The 27756-nt window shown below is 39.4% G+C and overlaps 2 protein-coding genes and 1 gene segment (V, D, J or C); 2 read left to right on the forward strand and 1 right to left on the reverse strand.

Moving 5' to 3' along the window:
* Positions 1–20052, reverse strand: part of SALL2 (spalt like transcription factor 2) — a 61726-nt gene extending 41674 nt beyond the window's left edge. For 2 of the 6 annotated variants that reach the window (XM_029238106.1, XM_029238105.1), the window contains exons 1-2: positions 14198–15843; positions 10800–10899 (exon numbers count right to left, since the gene is read on the reverse strand). The gene's annotated coding sequence lies outside the window, so the exon portion shown is untranslated. Of the gene's footprint in view, positions 1–10799; positions 10944–14197; positions 15844–20025 lie in introns of those variants that run through there. The other 4 variants (XM_029238110.1, XM_029238108.1, XM_029238107.1 and 1 more) reach the window with 4 other exon arrangements.
* LOC114904324 (olfactory receptor 1509) lies at positions 4087–6199 on the forward strand. The gene is given in 2 exon segments (XM_029238120.1): positions 4087–5652; positions 5654–6199. Coding segments are annotated over 2 exon segments (918 nt in total). The 5' UTR covers positions 4087–4899; the 3' UTR covers positions 5819–6199.
* Positions 20053–20980: 928 nt separating the features above from the next.
* Positions 20981–21623, forward strand: LOC114904330. The segment is given in 2 exon segments: positions 20981–21110; positions 21318–21623. Coding segments are annotated over 2 exon segments (360 nt in total).
* The last annotated feature ends 6133 nt before the right edge of the window (positions 21624–27756 follow it).

Here is a 27756-nt window from a genome sequence, read left to right on the forward strand (position 1 = left end):
AATTCTTTTTCAGGTAGACTGCCTATTTCCTCGTCATTTGTTTGGTCTGGTGGGTTTTTACCTTGCTCTTTCATCTGCTGTGTATTTCTCTGTCTTCTCATTTTCCTTAACTTACTGTGTTTGGGGTCTCCTTTTCAGAGGCTGCTGTTTCGTTGTTCCCGTTGTTTTTGGTGTCTGCTCCTAGTGGGTAAGGTTGGTTTAGTGGGTTGTGTAGGCTTCCTGGTGGAGGAGACTGGTGCCTGTGTTCTGGTGGATGAGGTTGGATCTTGTCTTTCTAGTGGACAGGATTGCATCCAGTTGTGTGTTTTGTGGTGTCTGTGAGCTTATTATGATTTTAGGCAGCCTCTCTGCTAATGGGTGGGGTTGTGTTCCTGCATTGCTAGTTGTTTGGCATGGGGTGTCCAGCACTGGAGCTTGCTGGTCATTGAGTGAAGCTGGGTCTTAGTGTTGAGATGGAGATGTCTGGGAGAGCTCTTGCTGACTGATATTACGTGGGGCCAGGAGGTCTCTGTTGGACCAGTGTCCTGAATTCGGCTCTCCTACCTCGGAGGCTCAGGCCTGACAGCTGGCCGGAGCACCAAGACCCTGTCAGCCACACGGCTGGGGAAGATGGGCTATAAGTTTGGTGTCCACTACTGCCCTGTTGTAGCTCTATCTCAGCTGTCTCCAAAGGTCACCCAGACACATTGGGTTATTCCACCATTCCTCAGAACTTGCACATGCCAGTGTGGGATTTGTAGTTGTCCTCCTGATACTCTTCACTGAAATACCTTGCATTGATGGTGGTGAGAGATATGCTAATAGTCTTGGTTCTCTTCAGTTCAGAGACTGGAACAGTCTGAGCCTTCAAGTGGCCAAGTCAGGAGCAGCTGGCCAATGGTCCCAAAGTGATAACATGTCAGATTCCAAGAAGGCTTTCTGCAGCACCTGAGCAGTATTCCCAAGCAGCCTATCTGCTCAGCTGCAGCACTCTGACCAGGGAACTCAGTGGGACCCTCAAATGAGGATTTCTGCCGGCCCTAGAGCCTGACTTGCCCACCCAGGCAAGGAGCTGAGGAGAGCGTCTACCGGCTCTGTCTCACCAGGGGAGCAGACACCTGGAAGCTGGGCGGCCAACAGTGCAGGAGATGAGGTGGGTGGGCAGGGCTGACAGCCTCCTGAGAAAAGCCGGAACCGTGTGGAGGGTTCCTGTGCTACCACCTAGGTGGGGGGAATTAATTCAGAGCCAAGGCTGAGGATAGTTCCCAGCCCACCCTGCCTGGAAAGGCTGGCGTAAGCCTGGAAAGCCCAGTCCTGCTAAGGCCTGAGCTTCAATTTTTAATGATGCTCTTCAAAGCCAGAGATTCTTCCCATTCCCTGGTTTCTCTATTGATCTTTTTGACAGGAGACCTAGACATCTGCTACAACTACTCACATAGAAAAGATGCATCTAGTTCCTATTTTACAGTTCAGAAAACTGAGGCTTAGAGGGTGACGGCCAAAGGTCATAGTTATTTGAAATCACCACCGTATGTGCTCTTATGAAGAGCCTCTACCCTCTCCTTAGCTGAAAGCAAAACAGCTCTTGGTTCTCTGCTACTAATGCATTGCTGACCAGGAGTTTATGAGAAAAGTCCTCCCCATCTTAAGAATATTTCTTTATAAGAAATACAACCATATTAGGGACTTCCCTGGTAGTGCAGTGGTTAAGACTCTGAACTCTCAATGCAGGGGGCCCGGGTTTGATCCCTGGTCAGGGAACTAGATCCCACAGGCATGCTGCAAGTAAGAGTCTGCATACCACAACTAAAGAGCCTGCCTGCCACAATTAAGACCAGGCCAAACAAATAAATAATAATAAAATAAATAAATATTTTTTAAAAATTAAAAAAAAAAGAAATAAAACTATATCATAAGCTCTTAGATGTGGAGAAGGAAAAATGTACTCATAATCCCATGAAGTCAGCATTTTCATTTCCTTTGTTTTTTCCCCCCATGCATGCTTTTAATACTTTCTTTTTAAACAAAGTAACCCATACTTATATACAAATTTGAACAATTACAGAGTATAATATAAAAATTAATAAAATGCTACTAGTGTTCCTTTCAATTCTATACTTCCACAGGTAACCAGTGTTAAAATATGTGTGTATTCTTTAGCACATATCATCTTTCTTTTTAGGGATAAATACATACAAACAGAATTCATGAATATATATATGTTTGAATATGTGTAAATAAGTTCATATTCATATATATGTGTGTGTATGTATATATAAAATCTCTTTTGATTCCTTCCTTCCTTTGCTCCTTTGTTTATTCCTTCTTTCTTTCTTCCCTCCCTTCCTCCCTTCCCTTCTCTCCTGGTTCACAATATATTTATAGCACGCTCTTTTCACTTAACAATATATTGTTGACATTTTTTGAAGTTAATAGTTTGCCATCTTGGCTGTATGCTGGAATCACCAAGGAGCTTTAAAAGTACTGATGGGTCCAACCTCCAGAGATTCTGAATTAATCTTCTGGGGTGAGGCCTGAGCAGCAAAATTTAGAAACCGCCCCCAGGTGGTTCTGAAGTGCAGCCACATTGAGAACCACTGTTTAAGTCATTATACATAGATCCAACTCATTCTTATTAATGGCTATATAATATTCCATACTGTTGCTGTACTAAAATTTATTTACCTATTTTTCTTTTGATAAACATTCAGTTTATTTCCAGTACCTTGTTTTGCTAACATTTTTCAATAAACATATTGATATATCCTTAATTCCTGATTGCTTTATTTCTATGAAATACAGTCCTAGAAGAGGGATTCTTGGGTTACGGGTATGGGCATTTAAATTTTTAATAGGTACTGCCTGATTATTTAGCAAAAAGCTCTTAGTAACACCTACTTCCAGTAGCAGTCTATACAGTGCTCAGTTCCTTACACCTTTGCCAATCTGAAGAGAGATGAAAGGTATTTGTTTTTTTTCACCTACTACTGAAGTTGAGCATCTTTTTATTCATACTTATTTGTTATTTGCATTTCTTTTTCTGTGACTTGCTTATTTATATTTTTTGGCCATATTTAATTGTCATTTGTCTTTTCTTGTCAAATTTTAAGAGATCTTTGAACACTAGGAATATTACTCTTTTTAATCATATGTATTGCAGCATTTTCTCTAGTCTACTATATGTATTTTGATAATTTATATGGCACTATGTATATTTAAAAATTTTGAGACTGTATAAACAAATTTTATCTCACTTTTAATTCTTCATAATATTTCAATATTTTTTCATATTGGTAATCCTTTGTTATTACCATTTCTAATGGCTGCATACAGTTCATTATATTCAAGTTATATATTATTTAAATATCATTATATATCAGGTTTGCTATATTCATTTAAGCTTCAAAAAAATATTCCATGACTGTTATTTTAAATAATGCTTTAATTAATGTTTTCTTGCATTTAGCTTTTTCAATAGTTTGGATGCTTAGGAAATTCCTACAAGTGAAAATAATTAGATCAAGATATAAATATATATATTTTAAAATTTATTTATTTTTTGGCTGCATTGGGTCTTTATTGTGGTGTGCAGGCTTCTCATTGCAGTGGCTTGTCTTTGTTGTGGAGCACGGGCTCTAGGCACGTGGGCTTCAGTAGTTGTGGCACGTGGGCTCAGTAGTTGTGGCTTGTGGGCTTAGTTGCTCCACGGCATGTGGGATCTTCCCAGACCAGGGCTCGAACCTGTGTCCCCTGCATTGACAGGCGGATTCTTAACCGCTGCGCCACCAGGGGAGTCCCTATAAATCTTTTTTATGGTTTGTGGTAAATGTTTCCTAAACTCTGTTATAGTTTTTGGCCAGCCAATCAGTATAGAAAATTACAGGTAATATAACTTTAGTGTTTACACAATAATATCTCCTAGGGGACAAATCATATTACAGAATTAAAAAAATAGGTTTTTAAAGTCAGTTATTAGCTCCATTGTGAAGAAGGATTGGATTCTTTTGCAGGTTACCTAAGAAGGTAGGTTCAGTTCAAATAAAAATATCTTCCGCATAACTACTGTGTGCCAGATGTCATGTTAAGTGCTGCAAGGGATAAGTCATATGTGGCTATTGCTTTTCAAGATAATTTCAATTTAATGGGGGAGCAAAACCAGATATCTTATTTTATACTTTCTTTTATAAAAAAGAAGTATGAAGGGGAAGAGATAGGATTTGATTGCCTCAGTTAAGTTTTCTTAAAGGTACTGCTCTTTGAGGTAGTCTTACAGGATGAAGTGTTTTAATAGTCAGTGATGAGGAGAGTACAGTTGATTGGAGGGTGTGTTTTCTGAGCAGAGGGAACAACATAAATACAGACAAAGATTTTGGAATGTAAGTTGGTGGAGGTAGCATGGCTGGAGCATGGTAACTTGCTTGGCTGGAGAGAAGATGCCATACTGGAAAAATAAATGTGCAGCAGATTGTTGCAGGCTTTGAAGGTACTTTTAATTTGATAGGAAGAATGAAATAGTGAATGATCTTAGCTGGGAGTTGTATTTTGGAATATTAATTTGGTGTTACCTGTGGATTAGACTGAAATGAAAAAAGCCAGCTACCTAGTGGCTAAGGGTTTGGGCAACTTATTTATTCTTGTAGAGCCCACTTATCTGCAAGAGAGGAACAATAATGCTTATGCCATGGTGCAGTTATGGTTAAATAAGATGGTGTATATAAAAGGCATGGAATGGCTCCTGATACATACTGTGTATATTATAACAATTGTTATTAAATTGATCTTATATTCTATATACCCTGATAATAAATAAGCAACTCAGATAGAAATGCAGAGTCACTTCAATTAGTTCCAGTCCTATAATATTAAGGCTAAATTAGCGTTCATGCTTTTCCCCCCCAAGATCCTTTGGAAACTCATTGGATGGATGTTCTAAACCAAACAAGAGTGACTCAATTTGTCTTCTTGGGGCTCACTGATAACTGGGTGCTGGAAATACTATTTTTCATGGCATTCTCAGCCATGTATGTGCTAACCCTTCGGGGGAACATTCTCATCATGGTTACCATAGTCTTTACTCCATGTCTTAGTACACCCATGTATTTCTTCCTGAGCAATCTGTCCTTTATTGACATCTGCCACTCATCTGTCACTGTGCCTAAGATGCTGGAGGGTTTGCTTTTTGACAGAAAGACCATTTCCTGCATTGCACAGCTCTTCTTCCTACATCTGTTTGCCTGTGCTGAGATCCTTCTGCTGACCATTATGGCCTATGATCGTTACGTAGCCATCTGTGCTCCATTACACTACCCCAATGTGATGAACATGAGGGTCTGTGTACAGCTTGTCTTTGTGCTCTGGTTGGCGGGTACTGTTCACTCACTGGTGCAGACCTTCTTGACCATTCGTCTATCTTACTGTGGCCCCAATGTTATTGATAGCTACTTCTGTAATGTTCCTCCTGTCATCAAGCTGGCCTGCACAGATACATGTCTCACAGGAATTCTGATTGTGTCCAATAGAGGAACCATTTCCCTCTCCTGTTTCCTGGCTTTGGTCGCCTCCTACACCATCATCTTGTTTTCTCTTAGAAAACAGTCAGCTGAAGGGCGCAGGAAAGCTCTGTCCACCTGTTTAGCCCACTTCATGGTGGTTTCCCTCTTCTTTGGACCATGTTATCTTCATATACACTCAGCCAGACACCAGCTTCTCCACTGACAAGCTGGTATCTGTCTTCTACACAGTGGTCACCCCTTTGCTGAATCCCTTCATTGACACCTTGAGGAATGAGGAAATAAAAAGTGCTATGAAGCATCTCAGACAGAGACGAGTTTTTTCATGAAATCATGTATATTATGGGTTTGGAATTATAGATATTATTATGGTCATATCTTTAATGAGAGTAAAAGTAAGAAATCAAAATCGTTAGGTGAAATGGCATGAAGCAGGGCAGACTTCTGCACTAAAGAGAGTGACTTGTTAACTATTACTTAAATAAAGGAAAAGATCATATTGTAATATGTAAAGGAAAAGGATCTGGAAAAGTTTAAAGAAGACTTCTAGTTACACCAGTAAAAAAACACATAGACTTCAGGGCATGGTCTCAGTTTCAGGAACAGGTAAAGTAAGAGAACCTACTCTTCTGATTTGTATTGTTCTTTAGGTTATTGCCTCTGGGAAGCTGTACATCACACCTGTGTTTTATACATTATAGTGGTCTTAATCCTGCTTTCAAATATAAATATTTTCAAGGTGTTTAAGCCTTATCCTATTTATATTGAATTAAATTTAGTCACTTTGAAAGTGATTCTCTCATTTATTTCTACATCTATTTTGTACTTTTTGTAGTACTTTGACAAAATCAAGATGGAGATGTATTAGAACTTATTTTAAAATAAACTTTATTGATATAGAAATTAATTACACAAAATGTACTCATTTTATTGTACAGTTTGATAAAATTTGACAAAGGTATACCCATCTAACTACCTCTTTAATCAAGATAGAGAACATTTCCATCACCCCAAAAAGTTTCTTCAGCACCTTCCCAGAAATCACTGTATCCCCACCCAAGAACCCAAGCATCTGATTTTTTGTCGCTGTAAACTAAATTTGTCTTTCCTATAGTTTCATATAAATTGAATCATACAGTATGTACTCTTTTATGCCTGACTTCTTTTGCTCTGCATGCTGTTTCTGAGATTAACCCATGTCTTTGTGGGTATCAGTACTTTAATCCTTCTTATTGTTGAGTAATATTTTATTGTATGGGCATACTACAATTTGTTTATTCATTCATGTATTGATTGACATTTGGGTGTTTCTAGTTTTTTTATAATTATGAATAAAGTAGCTATAAACATTTATTTACAGGTTATTTTGGATATGTATTTTCATTTCTCTTGGGTAACTAGGAGTAGAATTATTGGATCACATGGTAAGTGTATGTTTAACTTGTAAGAAACTACAAGACAGTTTTTCAAAGTCATTGTATGATTTTATACTCTCACCAGAAGTATAAGAGTTTAACATCCAACAATGGGAATTGTCAACCTTTAATTTTAAGCATTCTGGTGAGTGTGTGTGTGGTTTTATTCTTCATTTCCCTAATGATTACTGTTGAGAATCTTTTCATTTGCTTATTATCCTTTCATATATCTTGTTTTGTGATGTTCCTATTCAAATATTTTGCTCATACATTATTTTTTATCTTCTTGTCACTATGTTGTAAGAATTCTTGGTATATTCTGGATATAAGACCTTTGATGGATATATGTCTTGCCAATATTTTTATTACTCTCTGGCTTGCAGCTTTATTTTCTGAATGATATATTTTGAAGAGCAGAAATTTAAACTTTAAGTCCAATTTTTCACTTTTACAGTTGATCCTTTTTGTGTCCTAAGAAATCTTTGCCTACACCAAAGTCTTGAAGATTTTCCCATTTTTTTCTAGAAATTTCATAGTTTCAGCTTTAAATTTTAGGTCTGTGATCCATTTTGAGTTTACTTTGTTATATGGTATAAGATAAAGGTTGAGATTCATTTTTTCAATCTATTTAGTTGATCCAGCACCATTTGAAAAGACTATTTTTTCCCCATTCAGTTACCTTGACACATTTGTTGAAAGTCAGTTGACCTTCTTTTTGGTTTTTTTTTTTTTTTTTTTTTTTTGTGGTACGCGGGCCTCTCACTGTTGTGGCCTCTCCCGTTGCGGAGCACAGGATCTGGACGCGCAGGCTCAGCGGCCATGGCTCACAGGCCCAGCCGCTCCACGGCATGTGGGATCTTCCCTGTGATATCTTCCCAGACCGGGGCACGAACCCGTGTCCCCTGCATCGGCAGGCGGACTCTTAACCACTGCGCCACCAGGGAAGCCCATCAGTTGACCTTTTGTGTCAATTTATTTTTGGATTCTATATTCAGTTGCATTGACATATATGTCTATATTTAAATCAATAGCACATTGTCTTGATTACTTTATAGTAAATCTTGAAGTTATGTAGTGTGAGCCCTCAAACTTTCTTCTTTTTCAAAATTGTTTTGCTATTTCGAATTCTTTGTATTTCCATGTAAATTTTTGTAAAAAGCTTGTATAGTTCTACAAAGAATAGTGCTGGAACTTAGATTAGGATTGCATTGAATCTATAGATCAGTTTGGGAAAGAATAGACCTCTTAATGATATGCAGCCTTTCAATCCATTAACATGGTATATCCCTTTATTTATTTAGGTTTTCTTTAATTTTTCTCAGCAATGTTAGTCATCTTCATTTGTAATCACACATATTAAATTAAATTTGTCCCCAAGTACTTTATGTTTGTTGATGTTATTGTTAATTTAATTTTAAATTATTTATTGGTAGTGTATAGAAATACAATTAATTTACATACAGTTGACCCTTAAACAATGTGGGTTTCAATTTCACAGGTCCACTTTTGCTGGATGTGTTAATTAGTTTGATTATGGTAATCATTTTACAATGTATACATATATCAAATTATTATATCATGTTGTACACTAAATATATTAATTTTTTGTCAATTAGTCCTCAATAAACCTGGGAAGAAGAATGAGAAAGCAATGCAGCCCTATTGACATCTTGATTTTAGTTCAGTGAAATTTGTGTTGAACATCTGACAGAGCTGTAAGAGAATAAATTTATATTGGTTTAAGCTTCTAAGTTTGTGGTAAAGTTGTTATAGCAGCAATAAAAAATCAATACAGATATGCTTATATGGGATTTTTTTTGCCCGATAAAGGAAGCGTATGTGCCTCTATGAAAAAAACTACAAAGCTCTGCTGAGAAAATGTGAAGAGATAAAGATGTATACATGTCACTGTAAAAGAATAAAAAATTGTTAATATAATGGACCTTCTTAAATTGATTTATAAATTTAATTTACTCTACATAAAAATTCCACAGGACTTTTTTGGGTAAAATTTTCAATAATATTCTAAAATTTATATGAAGAAATAGGTGAAAATAGTTAAGAAGTTACTTGAATTTATATAATTTCAGAGTGCTAATTTCCTGAATTAACTAATATCACTCTTTGGGAGAAGTATAACAATTTATTGTCAAATGGGCAAGTCCAAATCAAGAAGACTCCATGTCAAATTCCTTAGGTAAAGAGAATGATGATGTATTGTGACCAAAGGGAGCAGGATTAGAGGACCCTATAGATGGTCAGAGAGCTGCCATATAAAATAGTTATATCAATTTTAATGGAAATAATGGAATGAAATAGAATATGCTTAATAATAAAAATATATAATCTTTCTTTGATTATCTGAAAGGAATCAGAATTGACTGAGGCCTTTGGGTTATTATTCTACCAACTTCTGTTAACTTGTAGAGATAATGCTTATGAGTACTTTAGGGAATTGTGTTCCAGATAATATGGACATCCGCATACACAACGCTGAGGGAGTGACTCACTAACTCTGGCTAAAAGGTAAGAAATGACTGAAATGACAGAAAGTACTCAAAAGAACAAAGAATAAGAAGCAGTTTAAATCCGGAGCCTGTGCTCCGCAACGGGAGAGGCCACAACAGTGAGAGGCCCGTGTACCGGTAAAAAAAAAAAAGAAGCAGTTTATTAAACTGCGGGATGCTCATGAAAATATCTAAACACCATTACATGCAAATTGACAAACAAATGTAGCATATTGTCAATCCCCTCCAATTTTCATATATAGCCCAAGTCAAAATCAGAGCTTTATGTATTTGTGATGAAATTAGGCCCAGATATCACTACTACACACACCTGAAAAACTGAGAAAAATGATCTAATTATCCCTCTACATTCTGGACTTTTATATGTATAGATTTTCATACTCATTAGTACCTTTTATGCAGAAGTAAATTCCTAAGGCCTTATTTGTTTATTTCTATTATGGCAATACTAGTTACTCTATTGCAGAGAAGATGATTGTGACCTGAGGAATTCAGCTGTCTATTACAAAGTTGCTGAACAAATTTCTATATGATAAATAATGATCCTTGTCTCCTCTTTAAAGTAAGTCAACCACAGAACCAAGAGTCAAGATATCTTCATTTTACTCTTTACTCTTCTATTTATTTAATGAACACATTTTATCTTATCCCTGAGTCTAAAAAACTATTTCTGTGAATTGGAGAATAAATGCTTTTTTTTTTTTAACATCTTTATTGGAGTATAATTGCTTTACAATGGTGTGTTAGTTTCTGCTTTATAACAAAGTGAATCAGTTATACATATACATATGTTCCCATAACTCTTCCCTCTTGCATCTCCCTCCCTCCCACCCTCCCTATCCCACCCCTCTAGGTGGTCACAAAGCACTGAGCTGATCTCCCTTTGCTATGCGGCTGCTTCCCACTAGCTATCTATTTTACATTTAGTAGTGTATATATATATCCATGCCACTCTCTCACTTCGTCCCAGCTTACCCTTCCCCCTCCCCATGTCCTCAAGTCCATTCTCTACATCTGCATCTTTATTCCTGTCCTGCCCCTAGGTTCTTCAGAACCATTTTTATTGTTTTTTTTTTTAAGTTCCATATATATGTGTTAGCATACAGTATTTGTTTTTCTCTTTCTTACTTCACTCTGTATGACAGACTCAAGGTCCATCCACCTCACTACAAATAACTCAATTTCGTTTCTTTTTATGGCTGAGTAATATTCCATTGTAGAGAATAAATGATTTTAGTTCCCTGAAGAGCTGTAAGGATTAATGTGATTGAAGACCAGCAGTATTAGAAATTTTGCAGCAACTATTAAAAAAAAAGCAAACATGACATTGTTCCATTGTTGTTGCCATGAAACGTTGTCTTACTTACTAGCACATTGCGGGTGTTCCTTTGTGTGGCTGATTCCTGCACAAGGCGGTTCCATTTGGGCTCTTTGATGGGCTATATCTCCTGACTGTCTGCCCATTTCCTATAAGAAAAGCATTTATTTCATACAAATTCCATAATTCTCAAATTCAGTTTAGTTATTCCACCAACCAGTCTCAATGAATGTAGTTTTATACTATGCAGAGAGTTACCTTTGGGAATGAGACTACTCTATTAGAATTTCTACTGCAAGTTAAACTGTTCTGCCAAGAAAACCTTACAGAATACCTTAATACCATAATAACCATACTTCTGTATAACTGAAATGACTTATATGGCTTCAATTTCCTTCTCAACACATTTCCTGGCAAAAGTACCATAAAAAATATGACATGGGTCATGAGACCCACACGCTTATTGACCACACCCTTACTGATTGCCTGGGAAATCCCACTGCATTTAAGCATGTCCTTCTCACTGATGGAGTGAGAGTGAACTACTGGGTCCCATTATGCCATGCTTTTTGTATACAGTTATGTGAGACACTGTTGCCTGGAAGACCCTCTTCATATCCCGTTATCCAATCCACTCAGCATACACCACTCAGAGTACAATGTATCACAATGTTACAATGTGTGTCACCATAACTAGACTCAAGATGCTGGATTATAGAACATGTTTTGCTCAACTTGGTATTTTCTCCCAGCCATTAGTGTGATATTGTTTAGTAATAAATGCTTAGTTGAATAAATTCTCTACATAACTAGAATAATTTCATTAAAACACAAATTGTATCATGTCTTTTCTGTGCTTGTACCATTCTGATGGCTTCCCACTGCACTGAAAAATATTCCAAACTCCTTGAGAGGACAAGAAAGTAGTCTTTTTACTTCTCCAATATCATCTCTCACCATTCTCTGCCTCACAGTCAAAGCTGTAACTACATTGGTCTTTTACTTCTTGGAACAAGTCAAGGTCTTTCTGAACATAGATCTTTACACCTGTCATTTCCTCTGCCTAGAATGTTCATCACCTCTCTTTTCTCATGGTTGGCTCTTTTTCATCTTTCAGATCTTAGCTTAAATGCCATTTCCTCAAAGAGGTCCTCCTTGTCTAACCAATCTGAAGACAGTCTCTCCTATAACTCTCTAACAGCATCGTCTTTCATGGCATTTGTCATGATCTGTAATTAAAATTTGTTTATATTTTTGTTTTCTATTCTCACTAGACTCAGCAACATAAAAGAGTGATTATATGTTTTATTTATGGTTATAAACCTAGTACTTAGCACATAATAGGTGCTCAGTAAATATCTGTCAAATGAATGGATAATAAGTTATCCCCATTTCATTGTTTTTTTTTTTTTTTTTTTTGCAGTACGCGGGCCTCTCACTGCTGCGGCCTCTCCCGTTGCGGAGCACAGGCTCTGGACGCACAGGCTCAGCGGCCATGGCTCACGGGCCCAGCCACTCCGCGGCACGTGGGATCCTCCCGGACTGGGGCATGAACCCGTGTTCCCTGCATCGGCAGGTGGACGCCCAACCACTGCGCCACCGGGGAAGCCCGGCTGTAGTATTTTTTGAAGAATTCTTCAGAGGAGGCTGGACAAAACCCAGGAAAACTTAGAAAATCTGTAGCGGGTAAAGGGAGACTTGCTTCTCTTCCACCTTTGAGTTGAGGACAGACTTGCTCATTCTTAAACTGGAGGTCAAGGTCCAGGCCTAACAGCGTCACTGTCTTGACTAGATCATCCTCAGTTCTTTCTAAAGTCCAATTCTGTTGTCTGACTTACTGGACCACAGTAAAACAAAAGTAGTTGCTTTTTTAAAAATTAGCTTACCTTTGACCCAAGAATCACTAATTTTTATAAGAAACGTATATATTATATAGAGTCCCAAGATCTTAGCTCTTAAGGAGAGTTTACCTAATCTATTTTTTTTTTAATAGAGAAAACAAGGCACAGAGAAGTAAAGCAACTGGCTCAAGTTCACAGAGAACTGGAGAGCTGGAGTAATAGCTGGGTCTAGAGCTTGGGCCTCTTGACTTTTGGTCCAGTGTTTCTCTACCACCCCTCTGACCTGAATTTTTATGGTGACTGGCATAACTGAAGTATTAAGTAAAATGTGTCTCAGTGACCTCTCTCTTCCTCTCCTAGGTGTCCTGGGCTGGCTTGGGTGGGCATCTGTGGGGAGCCTCTCTTCTCTAGCTTGCCTCTTACGTGCCACTGCCTTGATGTACAGCCTTCCACCCAAGCAAGCTGTCCTCTTGGTTTCTTGGGCACTATCATCCTGCGTTACCTTCTTCCCATCACTGATGACTACAGGTTCTTTATTTTGTCCTTCAAGATCAGGCTTTCTGTCAGACAAATGAATCAACTCCACACTGGTTATGAAAAAAGGATAGAGAAAACTTTTCTGTTCCATCACCCTTTCTTCTCAAGTATTTTCTAGGCCTCATTATGCTGTTTTTCTGAAGACAATGGCTTTTTTGTTGTTTATATCAGAGGGAAGTCTAATGGCAGTGTCAAATCAGAGAACTAGCAAAGCAGATCTACGGCAAAGAAGGTATTCTGGGAGGGAGAGAAGTCTTTTAGTTATCATTTAAGTTAAACTCATGGTATCTAGTGCTTGGATTAATATTTATAGTAACATCATAATGTAGCTATGGATTGATTTTACTATTTAGAAATTCTTCTTACGGTGTTCACTTAAGGTTTTTGCTCCAGAAAACTACTTTAAATGTTTGATGATTTACATCTGTTATCTTTGTAATTTATTAAGCTCTAAAAGGATTGCAAAAGTGAAAGCTGAAGAACTAACCAAAAATGGAGCCAGGGTTTATTTTAAAATCAATATGAAAAATTTCACCTGCACAGATAGAAAAGCGTGTGCAGATTGAGCACTAGGTCTGAAACGAAGACTGTTCCCTCATCAGAGGATATGGATATACATTTTTTTTTTTTTTTTGCGGTACGCGGGCGTCTCACTGTTATGGCCTCTCCTGTCGCGGAGCACAGGCTCCGGACGCGCAGGCTCAGCGACCATGGCTCATGGGCCCAGCCGCTCCGTGGCATGTGGGATCTTCCCGGACCGGGGCACGAATCCGTGTACCCGGCATCGGCAGGCGGACCCTCAACCACTGCGCCACCAGGGAACCCCTGGATATACATTTTTAACTAAACTTTTTCCATCACAATATTTTTTTTTTCTATTTCTGTGGAGCCTCAGGAAAAAATGTTCTGAAAAATGGACATGTGTTCAACTGCAGTAGAAATCTGGTGTTAGTTTATGTCAAAAATATGGTTCACACATCAAAAAATCTAGTGTCTACTGCATACATTTCAGAAAAACAGAAGAAAATAAGAGCAGAAACAGTAAATCTAAAACGTCTATGAAACTCACCCTGGGTTGTTTCTGACGCTCTCAGCACCTCCGAAGAGACCTGAATTATCAGTCTGGTAGTTTCAATAACATGAGTATTATTTTCTGATAGGAAGAAGAGTTTACCGAGAGTGGGCAGGGGCGAGCTCGGCGGCACGAGCCGCACGAATGAGAGAAACGTGCCCCTCGCGAGGCGTCGCGCGCGCCCGGGACAGGGAGCCAATGAGAACGCTGGGAGGGCTCGAGACCCGGCCCTGAGGGCGCCGGCCGCGCGCCGGCTCGAAGACGAGCGTCGCCGGGCGGGAGCGCGCGGAGCGGGGCGGGCGTGGAGCGTGCGGAGGCCGCGCGCTGCCTCTCAGAGGCCGGACGGCGCTGCGGAGAGGCGGCGACGGCAGCGGTAACTGGAACTGCGTCGGGGGTGAGGCCCTGGGACGCCGTTGAACTCTGCATCCAGAAAGCCCAAGATGGAAGAAGAAAGGTCAGAGGCATTGACTAACCTGGAAACAGGGACCTCTTTGGAACTTTGCTTTCATCCACAGTAGCTTTTAAAAGTATCATCGAGTGGAAGTGATTTCCTCGTCTTATTTTGCTTATTGGGAAGAACATGGCTTCAGGGATTTTATGTTTCCCTTTAGTTTTGCATGAACTCCATAGGAAAAGGAGCCCTTAAAGGGTTTGGGAGTAACAAGAAGAGACTGAAGACAGACAGGCTTGTGCGCGCTGTTTTCCCTCCCCTTCAAAGAAAAGGATTTACAACGCAACCTTGTAACAGCTGCTGCCCAGTTTTAACCACCAAGAGAAAGTAAATAAATAAATAAATAAAAAGAGAAAGTAAATAATTAAACCACCATTAAAAAAAGAAATAATTTATTTTTAAGTTCGACAAATCAAATAACCCCATTTACCTTGATTTTTTCATAAGGAAGTTCAGAGCCCTCGAAGTTCCCTTGGGTCTTATTCACAGTTTTTGGTAATAATTCACAGCAGATATATTTGGTGGTATTTTACCAGAGGTACTTCAGCATTTCTGCAAAATCACACCTTTGTACATATGTTATTATCATGTTGTTCAATATGTAGAGCATATAGCTCTGCACTAAGATTTTCTAGAATTGGTTCTCAGTAAACTGAAGATGTGGTGTAGGAATGATATCTTTTTTGCACTTTGTCAGGCTGTACTGATGGTTAGAAGGGATTAAAAGCCACTACCGATCACGTTTGCAGGCATGCTAGTTTACCAGGACACGTCTAACGCAAAACTTGACCTAATTATTCAGAACCAGTGTAACTGAAGCATCCTGTTTCCTTTGCAGCACACTCTCTAGGTGTAAATTTTGTCTTGCCAGTTTCAGATGGATTATCCCACCTTCAAGTACTGAAGGGAAATCTGTAGAGAAAGAAAGCAGCTGGGAAGGGCAGCTGCAGTGTTAGTGTTGCTCTACCTGACTTATATAGGCCTTATGGGAACTTTTAAGCAATGACATCAGCTTTCCCTAGTCCCTAGTTAGAAAAAGTTAATTCTTTGGGAATCGAAGTTACAGGCTTCGCAATCATCACTTAAGGGCATTTAATGGGAAAGCGGTACTTCAACATCTAAATCTTTAGGATGTGTTTATATGTGATTAAATGAACAACTATTTAGCGATTACTATGTGCTAAGTATTAGGTGAGGGGCTTTCCTGTTTTTATCTAATCCATATAAAAACACATTGCTGAGGGATGGGCAATGGAGTTAAAAATTTAATCTGCTGTCTGCCAGCGAGGTCAAGTGTTTGGACTCCAGAGTCACATTGCTTGAGTATAGATTCCAACGTCCTAGGTGTGTAAATTTGGGTAAGTTATTTAACCTCTGGGCCTCAGTTTTCTCATCCATTAAATGTGAATAAAAATGGTAACTTTTTTTAGAGCTCTTGAAATCTTTGCAAAGCGTGTGGAGCTTCGTAAATGTGTTATCTACATGAGTATAATTATGTAATACGCAATTCAAAGAAACAAATGCAAAAGCCACCACTAATTGCCAGTCACCTTTTTTTCCATCACGTATTCATTACTTTATATAACAATGAAAAATCAGAACCTTTTGCTCTAATTCCCATTTTGCTTTCTCTGCTTAGATATAGAGTTTGATAGTTTAAATGGGTAAAAGAAGAATCCAAAGGAGAGGGGTTAAGGTTATTACACTTTGATTTTCAAGACTGAATAGTTTTGTGGGATGGTTAGGCTATCCAAACTAAAGTGTATGGAACTAGAAGTAAGCTTTTAGCTGACTCTCCATGCAACAGTGTCTGGAAGACAGGATGGTAACAGAGGGAAAGTATCAGAAGTGACCAAAAATTCTTACTCCCAAGGACTTGTGGCTTGTGCTCCTTTTCCCCAGTTTTCTTGTTGGATTCATTATCACTGATCAGGGGCCAGACTTGACTATATTGGAAAATCTGGTCTTTCAGAACTTACAGATATTGCTACTTGGCTAACATGGGACTTGTACTGTCACACTGGCAATCAGGGTACACATTAGGAAGAGGGATATGCTGACCATACTAATTCTCTAAACATCTGGAATTGAGATACTTTATTACAGGCATAATACACCAAGGGCAATATAGAAAATGATGTTCAATTGATTATAGGCCAAATACCATCACCACTGGCATTCGTAAAATGCAAGGTTGAGAAATTAATCTTTGAACAATTTCTATACATTCCCCCTTCCTCTTGTAACCCTCTCCCCTGGCCCACTACTTTCCTCTGACTGTACACAGAATGCCATATAGGTGACTCAGGCTTTCCCTCCCTGGAAGTCCCTGATGCTCCAAAATTGTGTGTTCCTCTTTCCTCCATAGCATAAATGAAAACAATTGTTTAAACTTGAATAGCCTTTTAGCGTTTGAAAAACTCTTTCACCCTTACTGTTTTATTCGGTCTTTATGATACCTCTGCGAGGTAGGGAGCATTATAGAAAACTTGGTGTTAAGTGATTTTCACAGAGTTTACACGTCAGGTAAGCACCTGAACCAGGGCTTGAACTCAGGTAATCTGCTGCTGGATCCAGTACTTATTCTCTTAACTTCACTTGGATGCTGCCATTTATAGAAGAGCATAGCTTTTGATCTTAACCACCTATAGAAGATGCACACTTAAAAGTGTTGCTTGGGATTTGCCTGGTGGAACAGTGGTTAAGAATCTGCCTGCCAATGCAGGGGACACAGGTTCAAGCCCTGGTCAGGGTAGATCCCACATGCCGCGGAGCAACTAAGCCTGTGCACCACAACTAGTGAGCCTGCGCTCTAGAGCCTGCGAGCCACAACTACTGAGCCCATGCACCTAGAGCCCGTGCTCCGCAACAAGAGAAGCCATCGCAATAAGAAGCCTGCATACCACAACAAAGAGTAGCCCCCACTCGCCGCAACTAGGGAAAGCCTGCGTGCAGCAACAAAGACCCAATGCAGCCAAAAACAAATAAATAAACAAATTTTTTAAAAAAGTGTTGCTTGTTCGAATTTGAAAAAACAAAAACAAAAACAAAAACCCAACCAACCAAAGGAAAAATAAACCTCAAAGAAACAGAGAACAGATTGGTGGTTGCTATAAGGATGGGGTGGGGAGTGGGCAAAATGCGTGAAAAGGGTCAAAAGGTACAAACTTCCCGCTATAAAATAAATGTCATGGGGCTTCCCTGGTGGCGCAGTGGTTGAGAGTCCGCCTGCCGATGCAGGGGACACGGGTTCGTGCCCCGGTCCAGGAAGATCCCACGTGCCGCAGAGCGGCTGGGCCCGTGAGCCATGGCCGCTGAGCCTCCGCGTCTGGAGCCTGTGCTCCGCAACGGGAGAGGCCACAACAGTGAGAGGCCCGCATACCGCAAAAAAAAAAAAAAAAAAAAGTGAGCATGTACTAGGCTACAAAGGAAGTCTCTATGTGGAAATATTTTAGGTGCATTCTCTTTAAGGTCTAAGAAAGACAGGGGTGGTCACTGTAACTACTACTGCTCATTGCAGTCCTCCGGTAGTAGGTGTGCCGATGTATCCTTTAATGTGTGTAGTGAGGACTGTGAGGGGTGAATTTGTGGTGTTGGGTCTGAGTGGTGATGACATTTGATTGCTTGATTAGAGCATTCCGTGTGGTGAGGTGTATTTGAGAATTCTTTTTGACATATAGCATCGAATCCTCACTGCCTACCTCTTCTGGAGAGTCTGTGAGCTATTTAATATCTTTTAATTTTTCTGCATAAACTAGCCAGAGTAGATTTTATTGAATTGCATCTGAAAATATGACTGATTAAAGGGAGATCTTGATAAAGCATATTGTGTTATAAAGCTAAGATGATAAAAACAGTATGGTAGTGTTACAGAAACAACTAGATCAATGAAACAAAATATAAAACTCAAGAAGAGACCAAGTTTCTAGGTAACATTATATGTAATAAAGACTGTACCACAGATCGGTGGGGGAAAGGTGGATTATTTTGTAGATACTGCTGGGAAGACTGTTCTGCTCTATGGAGAAAAATAAAGTTGCATTTCCTCTTATACCATATATACATGCAGATTTCAGATGAATTAAAACCTACATGTAAAAGAAAAACCTATAAAGATAACAAAATACAATGCAGGAAATTATGTTTGTGGCCTTGGAGTAGGGAATGATTTCTAAGTCAAGATCCCAAAACTCAAATCATAAAGTAAAAAAAAAAAAGATATCTTTGACCCCCATCAAAATGAAGTATTTCCATTCAAAAAGGACACCATAGACAAAGTTAACACATTAGGGGTATACTAGAAGAAGGTATTTGTGATGTTGAACACTTCAAGGAATCAATGTATGAGGAACTCCTGAAATTTACTGAGAAAAAAACTGGGGACCTAATTTTAAAATGGGCAAATCATTTGAACAGGTAATGTTGAAAAGGAAAACACAAATAGCTCAATTTCACCAAACGAGTAATACAAGTTAAAATGAGACTCCACACTCAGCATATTGGTAAAATTTAGACAGTTTTATAATTTTGATAACACCAAATGCTGTTGAGGATTTGGAGAGACTGGACTGCTCAAGCATTTTTGGTAGAAGTTGTATGTGATTATCACTACTTTGAGTGATTAGTGAAATTGAGTATGTATATACACTATAATTGGACATATCCCAAAGAAGTTCTTACATAGTTAATAAGGGGAAATATAGAAATATGTTTATTGCTGTGTTGATGGGAGTTAGAGGCATCCTATGAGTCCCTCACTAGGGGGTTGGATAGGTAAATGTGGGGGAAGCACATGGTAAAATATTTTGCAGTAGTTGGAAACTGTGAGCCAGAAGTACATACCCAGTGATCAAAAAAGAGTTTTAAGTTATCTATAGCTGTAGACCACTTGGCTTCAGGATGAAGCTGCCTAAACACTTAGCTTACTTGTATAATTGTATTTCCTTTGTGTTTCCTTTTGTGTTTCAATTGTCAGAAATTTCAGAGCTCAAATTAATCCCAGTAGCCATATTAGTTTTTGTACTAAATGAATCTGTGTCCACTGTCTTTGATTCCTCCATCCTAATTTTACAGCCATATTGGAATTTTGTATTTTATTTGGAAACTTTTTTTTCTGGGGAAACTTTTCCTGGGGAAACTTTTAAAATTTTATATATAAATAAAAAGTCACTGTTGGACCTTAATGATCATCTTATTATTATTAAGGAATCTCCCAGTAAAAAAAGACAAAAAAATATTAGGGAAGAAACGAATTTCTCCTGACCTGGGATACTATTTTAAAAAGACAGAAAAGGAAATGAATAAAGCAACCAACCATCTTAGGATGAGGAAAAGAAATATTTCACTCTATGGAAGTGTGTTTTAAATAACTCACTCATCTGAATGAAGAACATCTTTTGTTCATCAGAAGGCTTTCCAGGAAGGTGGTTATTTCCTCTGCATAGACTTCATATCCCTATGGAAATTGAATAAGGAAGAGGAATTTGAACAAAAGCAAATGGCAAAAACTCTCTTCAGGATGTGAGAAGCTATGAAGACTGTCTCAGAGGCTGCTTGGGGATATGATTTCCCATCAGTTCCCATGTTGCCCACTAGGTGGTGGTGGTGCACATAAAAACTCTACTGTATACACCATGAATTGCCATAAACCTCGTTTACTCTTCTTTTTCAAACAAAATCCCAAGAAAATCTGTATAAAGGCCTCAGGCAGAAGTATGAAGCCCTCAATAATAACACAGGGGACAGTCTCAGGCTATAAGATGAGGATAGGTACCATCCAAAAGAGATCATCTCCAAATGCAATTTTGGGTCTTCCTTGACCCAGTTTCTTTTGGTTACAGAAAAATACAAGGGAGATTTTCTTTCTGTACTTATTCCAGAGATCATCTTGGATGAAAGGAGTCAAATTTTGATGAATATCATAATTTACATCGTAATTTTTGTGCCTTAAAAACACCTATTGCTCATCTACCACAATTACTATGATTTCATGATCATTTTTAACATGTTATCATATCATTATAGCACATGTGATAAGTTCAGCATACCTTTTGTGTGAATCTATCACTTTAGTTTGAATGATGAAGCAGTCTCCCAACCATTGTGAGACTCCTTCTGACACCACTAATGAAGGAAGAGAGCTCCTAAATGATTAATTCATTCTTAAATGCACAGCTGTGGTGACCTCTGAAAACATACATTCTTTTTTAAGACTACCTTCTCAAAACAAAGTCATTATTATGTAGCCTCAGGACTGTAGTCACTCTTCTTCAGTTCACAGATTCTGGCTGATGATGTCATGACACAGAAGAAAATGCAAAACAGGCAGCCTTACATCAGCTTCCTGGTGAGCATCACACTTGTGGCTGAGGTCTGAGACCAGCTGCGTTTTGGCCATGGCTTTGCAGAGCGTTCTGGAAGCACTGTGGCTGGAGCTCCTCCTCAGCTCTCTCTGGAATGGTGAGTAGGCTCCTGCATCATCTGGTCTTGGAAAAGTGTATGCCATTGTTTTAAAACTTGGACTCATTAAAAAAAACAAAAACAAAAAGTTGGACTCATTAAAAAAATGAAACAGCCAAATTCATTAATACCCACTGTACCTAAGGGGCAATCAATAAACCAAATAGCAGTGTAAAAGTCACAACGTTCTTTTTTTATTTCCTGTAGTTGCAGAGAGCAAGGACCGAGTATTTCAGCCTTCCACTGTGGTCTCTTCGGAGGGTGCTCTGGCAGAAATCTCCTGTAATCACTCTATATCCAATGCTTACAACTTCTTCTGGTACCTTCACTTCCCAGGATGTGCACCAAGACTCCTTGTTAAGGGCTCAAGGCCTTCTCAGCAGGGACGGTACAACATGACATATGAGCGGTTCTCTTCATCACTGCTTATCCTCCAGGTGCAGATGGCAGATGCAGCCATTTACTACTGTGCTCTGGAAGACACAGAGGCAGGAAATCCATGAAGAGCTGAACAGAAACAAGGAGAGATCACAGCCTTTGCAGGGGGTGGAAAAAAGATGAGCAATAACTGTTCACCCCACTACCCCCAATTCAACGTTCTCCAAGCTTTTCCATTTGGCACTATCAGAAAAAACATTTGAGTCCAGACACACTATATATTAGTAAAGGTACATAGGGAAATATGTTTTTAAGGAGTGTTTCATTAATGGTCTGTAAATCCACGTTTTAAATAGTTTACTTTTTAAAAAAATAAATTTATTTATTTTATTATTTTATTTATTGTTTCTGGCTGCGTTGGGTCTTCATTGCTGTGCGTGGGCTTTTCTCTGGTTGCGGCAAGTGGGGGCTACTCTTTGTTGCAGTTCGCGGGCTTCTCATTGCAGTGGTTTCCCTTGTTGTGGAGCATGGGCTCTAGGCGCACTGGCTTCAGTAGTTGTGGCACACGGGCTCAGTAGTTGTGGCTCGCGGGCTCTAGAGCGCAGGCTCAGTAGCTGTGGTGCACGGCCTTAGTTGTTCTGCAGCATGTGGGATCTTCCCGGGCCAGGGATTGAACCCGTGTCCCCTGCACTGGCAGGCGGATTCTCAACCACTGCACCACCAGGGAAGCCCTTAAATAGTTTTCTTGTTAATTGAAACACTTTTGATCCATTTCTTTTGAAATCTGATTGAATTATTTTTGCTTTCCCTCATAAAATGGCTGATGATGAACTTGTGATAGCAGGAAGAGTCATGTTCACTCTGCCATTTTCTTCTTGCTTTCTGTGTTTGCATTTTAAATATTATCTGCCAGCTTCACTCTCTTTGCAGGAATCTTTTCAAGACGTGTATCCACTTTATAAAGGGTACTTTAGTTAACACTGGATAATATAGTAAGCTGAAAGCGAATGAATGAGTGAGTGGCTACTGCCAACAACCCTGAGTTTGGAAGCTCAATCCTTCCCTCAGGATATTTTACTTATTATAACCTAATATATAGGCCCCGTGAGGATGTCAGTGCCAATTGGTATATGAAATATTAGTAAAACTCAATCTCCTTCCAAATTTTTAAGCTAAAATAAAATACAACTGGAAGTTGTAATATATTCTTCCCATATCCTCGTTACTTTGTCTTTTTACCCAGACCTGTCCCTCCCACTTTAGAAACCAAGGTCCTAGGATAGATTAGTGATTCCCAAACTTTTTAAAATCGTAAGTCTCTGGAGTTTTGTTTAGAAAAATAGATTGTTTCCTACATTCTAGATGAACTGAATCAGAGTTTTCTGGAGTGGGGTCCTGAAGTCTGTATTTTCCATAAATGTCTCCCTGGTGATTCTGTTGTTCAGTCAGATTTGATGTGGGAAACCAAGACTCTGGACTCCAGATCTTGAGGCTTTAGCCACTATTCTTTACTTTTAGTAACATCCAAATGTCTCCACTGTATACACATATAAATTGGTATATGTTTGTACAACTTCTTTAGGCATATTCTATTTTGGATTATTGCCTGTTTAGCAGTGTATTAGTCTTACCTTTTAACCAAATGAAATATTTGAAAAGACGAAGCATGTGTGCATTTTCTTCATGAGTTCTGCATGGTGCCGTGTGTATTGTTGTTGCTCCATAAACAGTGAATAAGCATGTGGCCCCCTCATTGTTTTGGCAAGCAAGAAAAGAGCCAGAAAATTCCTTTTCTTCATAGAGGAAGTTCTTTTCAGTTCACTGAGGGGTGTGTGTGTGTGTGTGTGTGTGTGTGTGTGTGATGTATTGAAAACCCTACCTTTTACATTGGTGTTTTGATTCTACTGTTTAAACTGTCAATGACTAGTCTTCCTACCAGATTTTTTCCAGCTCATATGTAGAATACTAAAGACATTATTACCCAAAGGGGAAGTGGAAGAAGAATGAAATAAAAGAAGGGGAAAATGCAGTTGATGAGAGAGGAATTACAAAGAAGAGAGCTCAGTGATAGCTCACTCTTAAAGGCATCATGAAGCTTTCAGTCTGATGGTGACTTGTGAAACATTTACAGGAGAGTAAAGTTCCCTGTATTCCCAAATCCTGGGAGTTTGCATCTATATAGAGATTTCCATATTCTCTTCTGGAGGTTTACTTCCCATTAAAAACAAAACAAGATAAAAAATTCCTGGTTGAAAAAGCTGTTCTAAGACTCCTGAGACTAAACATGGAGAGCAGGGCTGGAGAGTTACTTAAGAGTCCAATGCAGCTGCCATGAAGCTGTCCAAGGTCTCCCTGGATCGGTCTGCTCTGTCTGCTGCCGGTAATATCTGCATTGATGGTAAAGTTTTCCTGGGGTCAGTAGCTCAGCCAGTTCTTCAAATGTCTGAGGACCTCTTAGAAGCAATTATCTAGGGACTGCTTTGGTTATGTGGCACATACAAGTGAGGTCAGCATTTGGTATACACTCAATTAATAAGATGACCTCTAAAGTTCTACTTGGCACATTCAAGCTATGATTGTATAATTGTATTAGGATAATGGAATTACTTTCCAGTATTATAAGGTTTTTTTAAAAAGTAAATGATCCAAAAAAAAGTAAATGATCAAAATTGAAATTCTCAGTGTGATTTAGTGGAAAGAATGCTTCTGAAGTCAGAAAAGTATGGGTTAAAATCTTTGTTCTATTTATTTAGGTGTGACTTGAGTAAATTACCTAATATTTCTGAACTCCAGTGTCCTCATCTCTAAAATATTAGGAGAAATAAAAAGTCAAGAAACGTAACGGGCTTAACATTATGCTCACAGTAGGCATTTGATGAATAACATCTCATTAATCTCATAAATCAAAGCACATAAGCAGAATAGCTATTGAGTCTATTTTGTTCAATTCTTTTTTTTTTTTTTTTTTTTCCTGTACGTGGGCCTCTCACTGTTGTGGCCTCTCCCGTTGTGGAGCACAGGCTCTGGACATGCAGGCTCAGCGGCCATGGCTCACGGGCCCAGCCACTCCGCGGCATGTGGGATCTTCCCAGACCGGGGCACGAACCCGTCTCCCCTGCATCGGCAGGCGGACTCCCAACCACTGCGCCACCAGGGAAGCCCTATTTTGTTCAATTCTGAAAGCTCAACTTATGCCCTAGGATTCCTTTGGGTGTGTGGTCTCTTAAAGGTTTAATTCATTTGTAGCTCTTGGAATTAATTACTAAATGGTTGAACATAAACAAAATCTAAGTCACTTGCACTATCTAAGCATAGTTCTGCATGCTGTGTGTTCTACATCTGTAGAGGATAGAAGTAGTAGAGATTGGGCAATTACCAAGAAAATTTCATTACAGCACTAAAGTCTATATTGGACTCTTGTTTTAATTTGACTTTTTTTTGTCTTTCTACATCAATCAAAATGCTGTATAGATATGCCCATACATACATTTAGGATATACCCACATTTTGCCTGATTGACAGGGTAGCCATAAACCCCAGTGTCAGGGGGCTGGATGTTCTTTGCCCTCCTCTCCAGGTCTACTCTCCATCCTGCTCTATGCCCAGGAGGCTGACTTCTATGTACTTGTCTTTTGTGCTTCTGGTTGGGTTTGGCCCAGTGGGAGGCATTGGCAGGAGAGAGTGGTCAGCATATTTATACTCTTAGATCTTTTCTTTTTTGTGCTGAAATCCACAGGTCCTGTTGATCTACCTCAGTTACAGGTCTCCCAGGCTAGGGTAATTTCTTCCTCCTCTGTCCCTTCAAGTCTAGGCGTGGTGAAGTCTTCTGACTGTTGCTGGCCTCAGGGTGCCTTACCTTCTCTTGTAGATTTCCCCTAATCCTACCCATGTATTTAAAAATATTCCTTTCATTAAGCTTTTCCCAGTCATCCTCTGGAGATGATTGCCGGTAACACGTAAGCTCTAGGAAGAGAGAGAAGAAATATATTCTATGTTCCCATTCATCACAGGTCTCTTTGGGACTTGAAGATTAGTATTTAAAGATAACTTACATATGCCAAAGAAAGACATTATCATAGGGTAAAGGTTTTAACTAGCATGAGAACCTTAGCAAAGCTTTCAGAAATAGCTACCTTCCACATTTTTTTTGACTCAAAGCAAAGAGATTTTCTATCCTCTTTCCAAAATGTGTGGTTTATTTGGACATTTAAAGGAAAAATAAGGAAAATCAGAGAAACAGCTTCTTTGTATTTATACTTGTTTCCTTTACATTCACATCTATTGAATAATGTCTGCTGCCGTTGTGGCATTTTTTAGTATAAAACTTTAGCCTGTCTTCCCCTTAAAATGAACCCATTGCCATCATCATAATACCTCAAGCTTGGTTAAAGATCAATTTTTTCTTTTAATAAATTTATTTACTTTTGGCTGCGTTGGGTCTTCGTTGCTGCGCGCAGGCTTTCTCTAGTTGTGGAGAGTGGGGGCCACTCTTTGTTGCGTTGCGCGGGCTTCTCATTGCGGTGGTTTCTCTTGTTGCGGAGCATGGGCTCTAGGCGCACAGGCTTCAGTAGTTGTGGCACGTGGGCTCAGTAGTTGTGGCTCGCAGGCTCTAGAGCACAGGCTCAGTAGTTGTGGCGCACGGGCTTAGCTGCTCCGTGGCATGTGGGATCTTCCCAGACCAGGGCTCGAACCTGTGTCCCCTGCATTGGCAGGCAGACTCTCAAACACTGTGCCACCAGGGAAGTCCCTAACCATGAATTTTTACTCAATGTGCACTTCATCTGAAGTCTGTTTTAAGTAGCCTCTCTATGTGGAAAATCTCTATCTTTGCAAACTTTCACAGAGGTTTTTAAAATTAAAATTTTTTTTATTTTAAAATATACTGTTTAATAGGGCAAATATACCAGGAGGTGTTTATAATACCACTCCCCCTTTTTTTCTCTCTAAAAATGTTTAAAGAGAAGGTTCAAGTTCTTTTTGTATGACTATTTAACTAGATATCATCATGGGGAGGAATCCCAACAGACCCAACCAAGAGAAAAACCTGACTTATCTTGTGGTCAAAGAGGTTTATTCAGAAGTCAGCTCTAAATTATTTCTGAAGAGACAAATAAGCTCATTCTTATCATTTGTCTTCTCTTGCCTTACTCTTTTCTGCTATTTTGCCTTTTTCTTATCTCTCATTATTCTTTTTCTTTCTTTCTTCATCCAACGCTCTGCTTTCCCTTCTTTTTTTCTATTTATTTTCCCATCCTATTAAAATATTCTATTTCCTTTCTTTCGGTCTCTATATTATCTTGAGAGAGCATAAATCATTTAAAACTTGATCCACCCAGCATGCATTTCCACTTTGGTTCACAAACCCGTTTCTTCTCCTTGAGCACCAATGGAAAATGTAGACATCCAGAGGACTGGGCCCTGTGATAAGACCTGGAAGCCCTGACTACTCTACAGTAAAGTCACCTGGTTCTGTGTGGGCTTTAGCGGGTGCTGCCGTGTGAGGTTTGCCCTGGGAGTAAGAGGTGCAGCAGTCTTGCTTTCCATAGAACTTTGAGGAGCCAGACCAAGAGCTTGCTCTACAGAGAGATGGTACAGGTGCCAGGAAGCACCAGGGCCATTTGTAAAATGCTGTGCTCTTTGAGAACATAGTCTTTGGAGTGGGGCCATATCTCCAGCAAATGTGGACTGGAAAGGAGCCCCCATCCAGCCCAGCTTGAGCCGTGGCCTCTGCATGTACCTCAACACTTGCGATTCTCTTTACACTCAGTGAGTGATATTCCCTTCCCATTTTCCACTTGTATTACCCACTTACATTCTTTTTCAGCAGTTTCTCTGATGCGTTATGGATTAATTTATAGGTGGACTGAGAGCTCAGTCGATGACTCAGCCAGAAGATCAGGTCACTGTCACGGAAGGGGATCCAGTGACTGCGAAGTGCACCTATTCAGTGTCAGGGAACACATCTTTTTTGGTATGTCCAACATCGCAATCAAGGTCTCTAGTTCCTTCTGAAATACATCACAGGGGACAGCCTTGTTAAAGGCAACTATGGTTTTGAGGCTGAATTTTTTTTTTTTTTTTTTTTGCGGTACGTGGGCCTCTCACTGTTGTGGCCTCTCCCGTTGCGGAGCACAGGCTCCGGATGCGCAGGCTCAGCGGCCATGGCTCACGGGCCCAGCCGCTCCGCGGCATGTGGGATCTTCCCGGACCGGGGCACGAACCTGTGTCCCCTGCATCGGCAGGCGGACTCTCAAGTACTGCGCCACCA

Source organism: Monodon monoceros, unplaced genomic scaffold, assembly GCF_005190385.1.
Source record: "Monodon monoceros isolate NGI ecotype Baffin Bay Population unplaced genomic scaffold, NGI_Narwhal_1 Super_Scaffold_21, whole genome shotgun sequence".
NCBI lineage: Eukaryota > Metazoa > Chordata > Mammalia > Artiodactyla > Monodontidae > Monodon > Monodon monoceros.